The 16,406-nt window shown below is 40.3% G+C and overlaps 1 protein-coding gene across 3 annotated transcripts in view; it reads right to left on the bottom strand.

Annotated features, from left to right (window-relative positions):
• The window catches only part of ULK4 (unc-51 like kinase 4), a 224,273-nt gene that overhangs the window by 3,878 nt on the left and 203,989 nt on the right, over window positions 1-16,406 (bottom strand). For all 3 annotated transcript variants that reach the window (XM_005485838.4, XM_026792680.2, XM_074540021.1), the window contains exon 36: window positions 1,461-1,549. In XM_005485838.4, coding sequence (XP_005485895.2) covers window positions 1,461-1,549 — 89 coding nt within the window. The remainder of the gene's footprint in view (window positions 1-1,460; window positions 1,550-16,406) is intronic.

Raw genomic sequence — 16,406 nt, 5'->3', positions numbered from 1 at the left:
GCCCATCATAGCCCCAAGAACCAGGCTCAGACCCTCTCAGTCTCCTCTGGAGGCAAATGGATAGGGACATGTGTTCCCTAAAGAAGAGGAGGAGGGGAAATGAAAATCCAGGAGTTCTCAGGGGCTCTCTTGTTGCTGTTACAGTGCAGGAGCTTGGCACAGCAGAGGGACCTGGCTCACCTTACTGTATCATAACAGTCCTCAACTGCATCAGCTGGAATTTGATCTACTGAGCATCTTGTGTTAAATTAGGGTGAGTGCTCTGGATGGGGCTCTGTACCATGTGTTTTTCTGCATACAGAAACATACAGACTACAACAGACTACTGAGGAAGCCAGAAAAGCAGAACTCAAAGACAATGACTGGGCTGTCTGGTGCATCTAATGCTGAAATGCTACAAACAGAGAGAAAGTTGTTTCTAACAGAAGAAAAAACCCTGTCTTCCCCCACTCTCATTTTCAGTGGTGGTGCCTGTGCCTCCCTTGGGGAGAGCTGACATTTTATTTTAGTGAGATAATTTAATGTGTCATACAAAACCCTGTGAGTCAGCAGCTGAGTGTGCAAGAGGGATGCTGACTGCTCTCTACAGGTTCGGCTGGTCCTCAGGGTGCATCTCCTTGCACTTGCCACATCCCAGCATTTCCTCTCCATGTCTGCTCACATCCCCCCTTCCTTCCAAAACATGGTACTCTGCCATAATGCTGAGGAGCCAATTTTCCCAAAAGCCTGCATCTGGGAGGCAAAGAGCACTGCAAAGATTATCTTAGTGTTTCAAAAGCTGACCTTGGAAATACAATTTCTCTATGAATTTTAGTTCATCCAGAAGCGAAAGCCCAACAGCCCACAGCAGAAGCATAAAATTTGTTTCAGAGGCAGAGAACAGCCATTCATTCATTCATTCATTGAATGTCCAAGGGGGATTAGATAAGGGAAAGTCTATGGGACATGAGCTAAGCTTTGGCCCATTTGTTGGGACTAGCACCTCTGTTCTTGCAGAGAAGGCCATGGCATTCCCCTAAGTCTTGTGCCTTCTGCAGAAGCTACAGGTATTAAACAAAAGCAGTTCTGTTCTTCAGCTGAACATTTGAAAGGAATCAGATTTCAAATGCATCAACCACAGCCACCTTAACACGGGGCACAAATGTTGCATTGTGCATGCAGCCCACTCTGCCAAGAACCCCTGACAGAGGGACCAAGGTTTGGAATAAAATAATAAATTAAGAAAAAAAGAATCCACAGAATCGACTCACACACAGAGCTGGACTGTGCAGCAGCTGGGGATCAAAGCATGCCGCAGGCTCTGACAGAAAGGACTTTGGAGGAGAGCAGTGCAGAGAGGGGGCCCAGGGACAGAAACCTGAGAATCTCTTACTGCACAGAATTACAGAAGACCGTTGCAGACAAAAGAGGAGGCAAGCGCTCTCAGCCCGGGAAATTCCTGAAAGCCTGAGGGAACTCACCTGGGAGTTTGGCCCAGGCTCTCCAGAGCCTGGATAAGAGCATCGCCATCATTCTTCAGGCTCTCCAAGTGCTTCTTGTTTGAAGTTATCTGGAACAAAAAGAAAGGACCTTTACCAAAGGCTTAGCAAAAGATTCTTCTCTGTCATTTTTGTGGGATAAAAGAGAAGGAAACAAGTTACAGCATTTATTACAATTGTAAATGGAATGTGACATTGAAGAGACTGATGAGAAAGTCCCTTTTACTGAAATTTTGGCAGAGACCATCTAAAATATCTTGGTTTAGTTAACAATATTCACTCACGTTCTGAGTCCCTGTATGTGTGCAAATTCACATATCGCAGTCTGACAATCCTGATTTCATCCTTAGTATCAATGCAAATACAAGCCCCATTTAGTCTGAATCCCAGGGATATCTTGGGGAGACAGTTATTTTCATTTCTCACTTCAGGGAAAAAGTAAGCAAGCTTCTACCAGCCTTCAGATCAGGACGTGTGGGGTTTCTCTGAGAGAAACCAGGTTAAAATCTGCAAAGCTGGCAACTGCATATGGAAATTTTTCTTGCCCCTCATCAGTCATTAGGAGTGTTACCTGCACAGGACTGTCACCTACAGAGCAGGGGGTGGAGTGACCAAAGCTATTTTCCCTTTTGTGTCAAATGAATCCTGATTATAGCTGATTTTGCTGCTGGTGTGGTTTATTACATGAATCCACAAAAACTGGTTTATTGTTTCTCCATCCTTAAGTAGCACAACTACAGAGCTCCAAACAGCCACACGTTTCCTGGTGGTTAAGCAGGTGAACAGGAAGGTCACAGGGAACACAACATGAAGCCTCATGCACTGTAGCTTGAACAGACACTGAATACTTGGCAGCTTGCTGAAAAGCTCTTGTATCTCAAATAAATTACTTAAAAAAACCTAGTTTGCGTGTCAGTTCCTGCTTGCAAAGGTAAATAAATCTTTGCTGAAGAGAAAGGAAAAGGGGAGGACCAAACCAGCTGATTATTTTGATACTGGAGGAGTTAACGCTAGAAATGATGACTTCTAATTCCAAAATTTGGCAAGGACTTGTAAGCTTTAGCATGCTGTGGCTGGCCCTATTTACCATTGATCCAGCATCTGGGCAGCACGCCTTCACATCTCCCTCTTAAATCGCAACAGAAGCTGTATTTACAGCTGCCATCCCACCATAATTTATCAGCAGTGATTCTGCAGCAACAGTGTCACTACATCTATAATTGTAACATCCTGTAGTTTAGCACTTACAGGGAACAGGCACCTGCCTGAAATAAACCAAAACATATCCTGTGTGTTGGAAAAAAACCAGTGATGCCATTACTTAAGCACAAATCATTGGTAAAATCTGATTACAGGTGGTTAAACATTTTCACCCTATTGAGGTTTATATCTGATTCTCTCCGTTTGCATTTCAGAAATCCAGTCTTCTCTATATGTTACCTGCTAGACACAGAAAATGTTTTGGAATCTGGGTTCTGAATGTAAGAACACCACCACGTATAATAGGAGCAACACAAAGAGAAAAGTACTTTCATCACAAGACGTTGCTTTCTGTTCCTAAAGAATGGTTATGCCTCAACCAAACACTTCCCTGCAACTCCTGCAGCTCCCCAGCTACTGCCACATTCCTTGCGCTTTCCACATTCATGCCGCTTGTTTATCCTGCACACTTCAAAAAGCCAAGAGGTCACAGGGAGGGAAGGTCACTAGGACTGAGTCTTGCTCCGTGAAACTATCAGGTCAAATAAAGGTTACAGATATCTCTTACTCTACTACATCTTAACTTTTGGGTGCTGACATTTGTGCAACCTTCACGGTCTCTTCACAAAACAGCCAATAATGTCATACAGAGAACATTCAAAATATGCTCAACTATAAAAGAAGAAAGAGGTTTAATTCTAAAATTATCTATTTCAAGCAATAACTTAGTCCAGTTGAGTCACAGGGTCTGACTATAAGCCTGCCCATGCTGCAGCATGCCTTGTGTCACTGTTAAGAACACATTTCTGTGCATACAACGCATTTTAATAGAAAGGATTAAAATGGCTTTATATACACAGAAATTGTAAAAGACTGAAACAGAAACACCCATGAGATCATCTCATCACCTCCCTGTTAGACTTCACTGTGCAGAGCAACTTTCAGCCATAAGCAATGGGCTCCCATGGTATCCATCCACAGGGGCTACTCCCCAAGCTAACAAAATGCTTCAATTAGATCCTTTCAGCAGTAAAAGTGGAAGCACAAGAGGGGAAAGGATCAGCATGAGCTGCCTCCTGTCCATTTAAATTACGTATAACCCAAATTTAGAACACATTTTCTTGAAAGTGCCAGCTACCAGCTTCATCCAAGCCAAGGGATGCTGGAGAAGAACCAACCTGTCCAGTTGGCAGTGCCACCTATCCTGGGCAGTGCCCACAGAGAACTGGCCCAGACCAAACAGGGTTGCACAGATTTACGTGGGTGGCTGGGGCTTCCCCAGCTCTTCCTCACCAGTGCCCACAAAAACGCTTCCTATCCACCACCAGGCACCCACTCCATGGGCCTGGGAGGGGACCAGCTCTGTGCTAGCAGGAAAACTGCGGGTTGAATACAGGGTGAGCTGCCAGCACCCAGGAGCCAGCTCAGCCACAACCGCCGATGGGTTTTGTCAGCACTCCCATGCTCTGATCACTGGCTCTTATTTGCTCTTTATCTCAGTATGAGTAGATCTGATTGCTCCCTGAGCAATTTGAAGGTCTCTTGCATGCAACAGATTACATCCTGCTTCACAGGAGCTTGTGAGAAATAATATCTGAATCACTGTTCACTTTCAAGATGAAACTTTACTCATGTTTCCTATTTAAAACCCGTTCCAGTTTCATCTTCCTTTTGTTCCATAGGTTATATTAAATTATGACCATACATCAAAATCTGAGAAATTAATGTATTCTTCACTTTGTTATTTTTTTCTTCTACCCACCATTGCTGCACCTTTTATCCACACCAGTTCTAGTTCTCATCCATTTGGAATTTTAACGACTAGTTTAATGATCTCTTGTAATATTGCTGTTTGTTAGGGCTGGCTGCAACACTGATTCAATGACATAATCAATAGTTATTCCTTTAATTAAAAATGTTAATTAAATCTCAGTTTAGTTGTACACTCACTGCAATTTAACAAGAATCTCAAAATTACTTTTCTTTATTATGCCCACAATCATTCAGTAGCTCTCTTCTCCTCAATACTTTTAAACGAGGGTGAGCCATAAGGAATATCATGGTTGATATGTAGTGACTGATATTTCCAAAAAATTCCAGAAAACTATTCAGATATTATGGTGCTGCTAAAGATGAGTGCAGGAAAAGTTATAATATAAAACATTTCCATTGGAATATCTACTTCTCAAATAAATGGAGGACTTTTGCATTCTTACTTTAAGAAGTGATTTTTGCAATTCAGATTTCAAGAAAGCATAGAAACTTAAGGGCAAATTATTTCTGTTAAGGTTGGTTTCATAATGCTGAACTGCTTTCTCTGATTAGCTGTAAGCCACATTTTGTAATTTACAATGGAGAGAAATTACTTCAGCAGTAAACTATACTCTCACCATTTTTAAGAGAAAGAAACTTCTTTGGTAAGGTTTCAAGTGAACCATTAACTTGATGAAGTAAACTGGGAAATAATGCAAAAATAAGAAGGTTTATATATATTTGAAACTTTTGCTTGCTTGAAGAAAGGTCTTGGAAGAACATTCAGCTTCAAGTATCATCCTAAAGAACCAACTGCCTGGAATGTTCACCATTTGCTCAAGAAGCTACTACCTTGACTGTATACCCAGATACAAGCAAGACACCTAAAAACAAACCTCTTTCTCACAAACTGTTTCTTTCTCTTTCCCAAACACAGATATTTTAACCTCATAAAGCGATGCTTCCCTACATTTTCATCAAAATTTAATATAATTATGATAATTACAGGTACTCAGTTCTTACTCAACTTTACTGGTACAGGCTGAGAGCAGCCACATGTGTAAGGCAGAAGCTGCTTTGGGCTGGTTTATCAGAACTACCACTCACAGGTCCAATGTCAGCATTGCCTGAATATTGACACATGCTGTGAATCAAGTATCATTTATCTCTGGATGGAAGCTTTTCTGTGAATGGAACTTGTACCTTCAGCTAATACTGCAGTAAAAACAATCAGCAATACATTTTTTCTATGGACTAACTCGGACCCTATGTAGGACATGAAATATAATACTAAAAATTAAGTTTCCAAACTAAAAACATTAAAGAATTGAGAACACTACTATTGCCCTCTAGACACTCTTTGAAATAATGTCTTCATAGTAAGTGCTGTTCCTGCAATTTTAAATATGCATCTCAGACTTCTCATTCCTACTTCCATCTTTGACTGGCTGAAGGCACTGTCAGTAGGACACAGAGCCTTTCATCCCAACCAAAGCTACTGTTTCAAATGTCATCCAGGCTGCTGGTGACTGAAAGTTGATGGCTATTCACAGCTGCTTAGTGTGACCTTATTCCCATTTTTTAAGGAACAAATGTCAAGAAATATAGTGGTGTTAAAAACATTGCTATAGATGATGTGACAGCCCAGCAAATAAGTCAATGGGATAGTAACTTCAGAAATGAGGCACAATGCCTGGGCTGGAGGGGAAAACCTTCTAGTGTTGTGACCCATCTTATGCCTATCCCAGGGCATTCAGTGGTACTTTTCCTCCCAGGCTGTCAATGCTGAACTATTCACAAGCACTGCAGTAATCAAATAAATCATGTCACTTGGTTTATTATTCACAACTCATGATGATGTGGCCAGAAATATGCAGCCATTCCTTCTCAACAGAGGAGCACAATAACCCAGCAAATACTGCAACCAGGGACTCATGCAGGTGAACTAAACCAACAGATCCATTGGCTGTGGACTTATTAAATATAAGCATTTATTTAATTATAAATTGCTCTCCAAACATACAGACTAAGCTGGCACTGCCCTGAGGAATTATAATAAATGAACTCATCATTTCCCATGACAGATCAGGTGGATCTCTCACTTCTGGAGGCCTGCACACTCTTACAAAGTAACATAGCCTTACCTTTGTGTACTGAAGTGCCAGACCCAATAAAGCATTTGGAGCCTATCAAGTGGAGGCTGTGATGATGACATTTAATTATCAGCCCCCAAAGAGGAATCCCAGGCAGGGACCCAGACACCTGCACAGTGCATAGGGAGTGCTGCTTCTGAAGGGCATAGAAACCTCGTGTTGAGAATGAAGTTACTCAAATTCACTCTCCTCTCTGGAGCTCAGGTTGCTAACACAGCCAGTGAAAGCTCCCAGTCCAGACAGCACAGACCAAAATACCTTTTCTCAGTGCCCCCACAACAGGGTCCTGGGCTCTCCTGTAGTCCTCTCCCCTTTTCTAAGCAAGTGAGTGTTACATTTTGTTGCTGCAGCAGGGTTTCCACTGAATGGGGAGAGGGAGGGAAGTTTAGATGGCTCCCACACAGGGAGTGAATAACATGGAGACTTGGCAGGGAGGCAATTGGCAACATGGCTCTCCAGGTAGGAGAAGTTAAACATGAACTCCCATTTATCAGGGACGCACTCTAGCTATTAGGGCAATTTTACATCTGCGGCAGCAACTTTCTAAAATACAAAAGCCAAACAACTAAAACTAGCAACAATAATCCCAGATATATGCAGTGGTCTTTTGTGAGGTGTTTAATCTGACATTAGTTACACGTGCTCCCAGCAGGTCTGTGGGAAAGGACCCTCTATAGCACTAAGTGCAGCCAATTTACAGGTTGTTTAATGAAAATTAATGGTTACTCTGGTCAGGATGTGCGGGTGTAGCAGAGGAATATCCAAAGGCTGTGTGCTTATACATATATATCATACACTCACTAGGATGGCCACAAGTTATTTTTGGTCTCCATAGTGTAGGAGAGCTCATTCTAAAAGGATAAAAACCTTCATTGCATTGCTTCCTTGCTACTCCTCTCTCTATACATGGTTCCAGCTGGAGAGAGACACAGAATGTGCGTGTGGGAAGAAAAATCAAGTCGGACAAGTTATATTTATGTTACTAATTGCCAAGTCACTTGAACAGGCCTGAGCAGTGCTGCTGGACCATAAAAACAAGAAATGAAACTTACAAAAGCATGAGTGTTCCAGGTGTGCTTTGGCAAGCACAGTGCAGTCAGGGATTGCAGACACACAATTACAAAGACTTTGTGGCCTTCAGATCCTGCAAATACATGTGAAAACAAGCAGGTATCTGTGACCAAAAAAAAAAACCCCAACCCCACACTACATCAGACAGCTTAGCTCTGATTTTAGAGTTCAAGAATGTTTTTTTCCTCTTTATGGATAAAATTCTTGTTCCACTGAAGTCAACAAACGCCTTTTGATTTTGATAAGGCCACGATTTCATTTGAGGTGTTTTGTTTTCTTCTGATTTGTATATGTGTGTGGAGGTTTATTCTGAGTTCAAAGCCATTCCTGCGGGTAACTTGGAACCGTCCCAGTTTCCCGGCAGTCTGAGCGCAACACTGGCTCGAGGACAATTCACAGACAGACAAGGAATGTCTCCCACACGATAGATAACTGTTAATTGATTTTGGATGTTTCTTGACACCTATTCACTTTGAGGCTATTCTCTGCCCTTCAGCACATGCATTTTGCACAGAGAGGCATGCTCTGTGATTGTTCTAAAATTACCAACTCTAAGGGGCATTGTCTGAACATAAGAGAAGATTCATAAACTGCAGGGTAAGTATTGAACAGCAGGTACTCTCTGTCTTGTTTGATTTTTAAGGTTTGATTTTATTGCAAGTGCTGTATTCAGCTCGCTCTCAGAAATGTCTCTATAATCCAGAAAATATCCATTATTGCAGGTTTCGCCCTCTTTAATAAGTAAGTTTAAAATATTTGACTTAACAGAACTGGATAGGGCAACCTCTTTACATCCATTATACAACCAGCTGACCACAACAGCTTTATTAGGAAAAGTAAACTGCAGTTCTATCTGGCAAAACATGGCTCAAAGGTGCTACAGGAGACTTCCACACAGGGCTGCAGAGTTGATAAGTTATGCATGCTCAGAAGCCAGCCCAGCATCTATATGGCATTGGAAATAAGCACTTGCCATCCTGCTGCTGATGATCTCATCTGCAAACACAGGTTCATCTGTCACCTGCATGCCAACAACTCCCTGAGGTACTTCAGATCAGTTTCACCCTGTCCAAACAATGATGTCAGCTGGCCCCAAATATCAGCTTTAGCCAAATTGGGCCACATACTAAGCTTACACAAAACTTGCAAGCCCTTGATCTCTCTTCCTGCAGCTTCCCATCAGCTCCCTGTCCTCCCCTTGCTGGAACAGGTAAGACCACCACCTCTCAGGTATGCCTTACCCTGGCAGTCTCTTGTAACTTCTTCCTTATAAAAGACACAGAGAATTTCACTGGAAAAATTTTTTTAATACCACAGTTCAGATCCTACATTTCTGTTCTTTTAGGAGCTGTTATAGAGGCTCCTGGTTGTTGTGGAGCAAAGCAAACTAAAAATAGTTATGAACAAACACTAACACAACACACAGATTCCCTGCACATCTAGATTTCCCCTCAAGTTAATCATTCTCTGAATCTCTCACGTTGAAATATCCTTCATAGTCTCTCTCTAATCAGATTTTCTCCTAAAATAGCTTCTGACAAGTAACTTACAATACTTCTTAAATGTTGATTCCCATAACTCTTTTTCCAGTGATACTGTCTTTTATGGCCTAACAATTCAATCTGTGAATAAGATCCTCAAATTTCAACATCTGTCAACCCTTATGTCTCCCTGTAAAATCACAAAATAGTCTAACTGCAGAAGTTTTTTGGAGTTCTATCAAACTTTCACTGATGTGCTCCATGAGTTAGGGATGACCTTCTTTACTTTCACATACATGTTCTTTTCATGTTCATCTAGTACAGCTAAATCGAGATCTTTCATTCACACACTCATGTGCATGCAAACTTCACTTTTGCTTCATTGAACTGCCTTATCTCAAACCATGACTGGTTTTCCATCTTATTTTCTCTCCCCTCTCCAGCTGGGGAGTGATAAAGCAGCATGGTGGGCACCTGGCATCCAGCCAAGGTCAGCCCACCCCACATGCCTTGACAATTCAAATAATTACAATCATTTACACTCTTGCAAGGGTAAGAATCATTACCACTGATAACTCATCTTCTTGCTATTAGGAGAACCAGTGACATATTGGAAAGGGCTGACCTTTAAATGGCAATTACCATACAGGAGAAGTGTGCAAGCAACCAAGCAATTGCCAATTTAATAAATGCTGTTGTGTCTAAGAACACAAACCCTTGAACAGCCATGCAGCCATGCTCAGGTGAACTGGGCAAACCCCTAGGAACAGCCAAGAAGTCTCAGTTAGGAACTTGAAGTTTAATGTATACAGCCTCCAAAAAATGATACCTACAGTAGCCTGACATTTTTCCTTGTCCTGCTTTAAAATGCTCCTCATAAAGACAAAAGCCCACTATGCCTTGATGAAGGCGGAGTGAAGTGAACAGCACTGTCCAAGTTGTCTGTGCAATTCAAGTCTGATCTAGCATGTGAAATCCCTAACTGCCCCTGAGCAGAACCTCTATATAGCATTGATCAACTTCCATGGAGGATGAAACTAAATTAGATAGCTCATGATCACATTTGTCATAATCTGGCCTTAAACACAAGACTGCAACAATTACACATCTCTACAACTTGGCTTGATAAGTTAGATTTATTATTCCAAGAAAAGCATGAATAGGATGAGTTAAATTAAGAATTAACACAGATTACAAAAAACTCCTTTGTAATAATAAAAAGAGTAGCAAAACCATGTTAGAAAACTCATTTTGAACTATGATTTTGAGCTAAATATTAAAGCATCAAACATTAGTTCCTTTGTAGCCCCATCAGACTTGATTTCCAGGGACACATAAAACTCAGACACCTTGAGGTTTTTCTTAAGTACCAAACATGGACAGTCTTGCATATACAGGATAAAAACAAAACCACCCCTCCTCCTGCCAAAATCCAGAAAAATGCTCTGAAGATTTTTGCTATTGGGGGAAAAAAGGATCAGTGTATTTATGCTTCATGTAAAATGCAACTAGGAATTTAAATGACTGAACAGGGATGTAAGTCTATAAAACACCAATTTCTGAGGAAAATTATGCCTTATATAATGGTTCAATTTCCATAAAATTGTAAAAACTGTCACAAAAACAAATGGACTTCTGAAATTGGTGCTTGCTTATTGTCATGTGACAGATGGCTCTGGCTGCCTGGCAGAGAGCAAACAGCTATCTTGTTGGCTCGCACTGGCCTCGGAGAGAATAATTTTAGTCTGTTTTTCATTTAACAAGTCCAGTTGCACTTATGCATCTTTACAGCAGCAAGTCAGTCATCCACGTGTAATTACACAGAGGAGGTCAAAAGGAAGTAATAGTGATGAGCCCAACAGATGACACAGCTTGGCAATCTCAACAGTATTACACTATGTAAAATTACAGTGCGCTGAAACACCAAATGAGTCCAGAAATACTTTTGTGCCCACAGAAACAATGAATTAGGACTCCATAATGAAACAACAGTGATAGTCATTGGGAATTACACTAGCCCCGAATTTTGAATTGAATAAACAGGTTGCAGGTTTCAGAACTGCCAGTTTCACCACACAACCCAAAGTCAAACAACTGTCTGTGTGAAAAGATCCTATTTCTCATTGCTGACCATGGCAGTATTGCTTTTCAGACAGCTCCTGTACCTATTCATAACCATACTGGGCTCCCAGTAAATAAGCACAGTGATAATTGCTGCAGAGGTATCTCAGAAAGTGAACATGTTCTGAACAAATGGGTAAGCAGCTTCCTCCAGGGAGTTGAGTCTGCAATATGCCAACCATTGGAATAAAGACTTCTCATTCTTGGTGCTCTCCAAAATTAAGAACAGATCCCATTTTTGATTTTCCCATCCCCATCAGTGTCATTAAAAAGCACCTGTTGTAAACTGACTGAAAAATGTCAGTTGTGAAAACAACTATCAACCAAAGTACCAGTCCAAATGTGCACTTAACACAGACACACATATACTTACAGACTTACACTACTTATTCCAAATAAACATAATAATACTTAACACAGAATGAATGGTTCTGTAGGCCAAGTTGTGAGTAAGCATTCACAGCTACTTCAGAGGTCACCCTCCCTCACTGCACCTCACACTGCAGATAACCACAAGTCATCAGTACATTTGGGTTTTGGGTTTTGTCAACACTTGCCTGTTCATTAAGTTGTGTTTGGACTCCATACACTTCATTGTTTATGAGCCCTGCTGTTTTAGTGACATCAAGAAACAACTGATTTAATGAGTTCACATCAATTTTCTTCTCTGCCTCAACTCACTCTTGGCTGACTGTCAGTTTCATCAAGGACTGGCAGGAAAAGGTTCCTGGGGGAGCTTTCTTAAGCTTTTCTCAATTTGTTGAGATTTAGGTACTGTGCATAAGAGAAATTCTTGAAGATATCTCCAACATAATACCCTCTTATTGTCCTTTATAATTATATTTCAAAATGGAGATGAATATAAACACAGTGGAGTTTCTTTGCTGCGACTGCAAAAACAAATGGGCTTTAAGACAAGGTTAAATGATTTCCAGCAGAAACTTGCAAAAAGAAGATAAATCACCCTTTTCCTTCAGCACAGTGCTGTGCAGTCACCTTCATCTTTTCTTATCAACTGCCATTTCCACACATGCATGAAGTGCTCCTATTATGTTAGGATCACAATCTTTAACCTGGCAGTTTTCTATCAACAATAGAAGAAAAAGATGCAAAGGCCATGAGTCCAGCATGATGTCTCTAACTACTGGCATGAATGCAACATAATGCTTTACTGTTAATTATAGAAGTCAGAGAAGAGCAACACTCATTTTATTTAAGGGTAAAACTCAAGTAGGTGGTAACTCATCCCTGGCAGTGTAAGAAGGGTGATGCAGGACAATTCTGCATAATACTTGACAAGAGATGGAATGAGGGGAATAAGACTGGCTGTCTGTGCAGGCCGTGGCCATGGCCAGGACAATTTTGTCCCAATGCAAATGTCTAGCTGTAACTGCCAAACGGGACAAGGCAAGGAGGCATATACCACAGTGTCAAGAAATGGGTGTAGAAGTTATAAAATATCTGTTTAAATTGTTCATCCTCTCCACATAGAAAGCTTTGTCTGGCACTGTTATCACAGATACTCCAGCTTATCTTCTTCATTGTGTAGTTAAACAAATTTAAGCTAAATTAAAATAATGCAATTAAGTAAAGAGTCAAGCAATCACAAGCACTTCAGCTAAAGCAGTTCAAGAGATTACCAACTACTTAGCCAGAATGTGAGACCTATGTATAGATGCACTCACTACATGGCAGTGTTAAGTAGGCTGGCTTGAACCACCTCTGTTGGTGATTTACAGTGATCTATTTTAGTCGGCGCTGCAGAAGATGGGGGGAGCCCATACAGGGCTGTGTTGTTTCAGCAAAGGTAGCATTAATTTCCAACTGAGCAAGCAACAGCTTCTTCAACTCCTTTGCCCTGATGGCACCATGATGGATTATTTTTTAATGCATCCTTATTTTTATAAAACATATTTTAATTGAGACTAGTTCTGTCATCAGTTATGTTGTCCAAAGGGGTTTTGTTTAGTTGCTACAGTAAATTTTTTTTTTGTAAAAATCCCTGTTCCAAATGTCTGCTCCATTTTTTTGTCAGTGGTTCCTGTCCCCAAAGCATGAAGGGGAGAATAAGATCCCTGTTTTAATCTCACTTGCTCTGGTTCCCAATTTAGCTGGAACAGCCATTGAAAGTGTGACTGCACAAATGCTGGCCTGAGAAAGGTTTCTAGGTCTGTGGAGTAGGGACAGCAGAGAGGAAGCACAGTGAAGCAGAGGTAGTGGTGGACTATGCAGGGCAAACTCCACTGCTGCCACCATCTCAGAGCCTTAAGCATGAGCTCACAGACTTTGTCATTAAAAGGTGGAGATAAAGAGGCATAAAGAAGAAAAGAAAACTTACAGCAAAGTACACAGTGAAGGCAGAGTCAGTCCTGTAAACACAAAATCTGCTGAATTTCCAAAGAAAACCCTTATCCTATAGGAAGTAATTTAATTTGGATTGGAAAGCATTCTCTGGAAGACAAACTAACCGTTTCTCTTTGTAACTCTCTAATACAGCAGAGATTGACCTTTGCATTCTCATTTTGATGCTTATCTTGAACAAACAGCTAGAAGTCAATGTCTACTGAGAAAAAATTAGGGAAGTGCCTTTTCTCTAAAAGCGCAGAGCAAGTCCTAGGGAAATAAATTAATAAATATAGGGCCAGTAGTTGCGGCTGAATGTTAACCAGCTTTGCGATGCTGTGTTTATTTTGCCATGAAATGCTTGCTGAGACAAGTTAAACTTCAATCTTGAAATACATGTTTAAGTCTTTCAGGGAGAAAACTTTTGTTATCTCAAAATACATCTATTTCAGTATGCGCAGAGGAACAAACATTTTCTTATTTTAAACATTTTTGCTTTTATCTCATAGGTGAATGTAGTGTTCAAGGAATGGATAGCACTGACCAAAGACAACCCTATTGAATGCAAAGGTTCTGACAAACTTTGCCCACGCAGATAGGGCTGTGAACCTCACACCTGGCTTACAGCACCATCACTTTGACAGTCTTGGCTTTCAGCTGTGATCTAACGAGGCTGAGGCTGTGAACTGGGTATTTTTCCCTCTCATTTTCACTTTGGCTATGGAAAAAAAAATCACAAAGCACTATTATAACAAGAAGGCATTAATAAGAAATATGCACAGGTTACAAATAAAGCATTTCTAACTTAATAAAGCAATTTGTTTTCTTTTAGAGGTTTCAAGTGAAAATTCCTGACATTTTTGCTGATGTGCAGCTAATTACACCAGTGTTTTGCATTTGCCCTTGCACAATTACCACTAACAAGGTGTGCCTTAAAATTAGATGTTGCAGCCCTTACACTTAACCTGATTAGGTCAATAATTTAAATATTAACAGTTACAGAAATGCAGGTAGAGAGATTCTTGTTAAACAAGAAGTCATTACATACTCTTACACTGTATTCTTTTAAAAGCACAATGGTTTCAGACCCAGAATGAGCACCTGGATGCCTGCCACAAGATCCTGCCTTTTGCTCCTATGCCCACCAATCTTACAACTTTGTCCTTCAGGACAAGGTAACTGAGTCACAGTGCAAACTTAATCACGTCACAAAACAAAGCCGATGTGATGATCTCATTACTGTTCCAGGAAAAGGAATAAACTCAATTCCTGTTGACACCAGCAAATCCAGCTTTCAGCAAAGACCCACAAAGGCCCTGACCACATAACAGAGAGAACAAGTAACACAAGTGGCACTCTATTAAGGAAACTATTATTGTAAGCGATATAGTGACAGTGAGACTTTTAAAGAAAGTCTCAGGGCTTTGTCAGAGAGTTTTGTCAGTATTTTAAAGGAGATTTTGAAGGATAGTTGATTCAACCAAGTTTGTGATCCTTTTTTGGTAACTTTAAGGTACCTGGAGATTACCTTTATGTGAGGATAAAAATAGTTTCGTACGTTAAAAAGTAGATGTATTGCAATTTTTCAAAAAGTCAAGCCAATCTAAAGTGGCTAAGAGGTTTATTTTGAAGCTCTGTAACCTTTTTTAAATACTATATTTGGATGACTGCCTACCATAGTATAAAACATGTAGAAACAAAATCTAAAATGACTAAATCTGACTTAAAAAGAATACCTGTCTGATCAAAGCCCCTAGCTCACCTGTGTTGCCTTTTTTTTAGTTTGGGATGTTCTGGGTTTTTGTTGTTTTTTGGTTTTTTTTTTTTTTTTTTGTAAAACTAACTAGCAGGAAGTCTTATCTTCTGAGAGTTGTACTTAAAACTGATTGCTTATAAAGATTTGAAGAATGATTGGGATTATCATTCTAAAACAGCACCCAGGGGAACTGGGTGGATCAAGGGATTGCTAATGAGATATTGAGTCTTTCACATCTAAACTGCTGATTTAAATTCAACGCAACACAAAGTTCCTTCAACTGGTGGACATCTGATGATCTGTAAAAAATGAGGTGATGTTCTCACTCTATTCTTAGAAAATACATGTTGAACTGCCAAGAAAATCATCACTCTTTGCAGTGAAACCAAGAAGCGAATTGACAATGAAAGACTAAAATAATTTTTATCCCTCAATACAGTAATATAAGACAAGGCTTTGGCTTTCTGGATCAGGTTACTTTCCCCAGCCTGCTCAAAATAAGTTTCAGCCTCTAAGACTACTAAAGTAAAATCAAATAAAACATTTCGGTAAGGTAAAAATTATTATTTAAGTTCCAGAGTAGCTATATTGGGCTTTAATGACTTATAATTTACAGAAAGGGCAGTGGTGGATGTTAATGAGTGACTCAGATGACTTTCTATTATGCTTTTCTGCAGGAGCAGTCATTATCACATGTCAGTTGCTCAGAACATAGCACTCTCTAGTCCTCCCTCTCATTTAATAAAAGCCAATTAATCATTTCCAATCATTTACGTACTCAGTGAATTTAGAATCTGGTTTCATTCACTCATAAATTACAGTAAATCTATCACTTTAATTAACTAACTAGTCATAGCTGTTCTACAGACATTTTGTTTGTGTGAACATACTTTAGCCTATGAACTATTTGCAACTCTTATTACTGTGATTCTTGGTTTACTAATTGGATTTGTGACAGATCAGCTGTTTGACATATTACCTTTTCTCTGTGCTGACTGCTGGGTCAGATTGAGTCTCTGCCTCCTTGGCCTCAAGTTCTTTGCTCTAGGTA

The sequence above is a fragment of the Zonotrichia albicollis genome, chromosome 1, assembly GCF_047830755.1.
Source record: "Zonotrichia albicollis isolate bZonAlb1 chromosome 1, bZonAlb1.hap1, whole genome shotgun sequence".
Classification (NCBI taxonomy): domain Eukaryota; kingdom Metazoa; phylum Chordata; class Aves; order Passeriformes; family Passerellidae; genus Zonotrichia; species Zonotrichia albicollis.
This window is presented reverse-complemented; position numbering and strand designations above follow the sequence as displayed.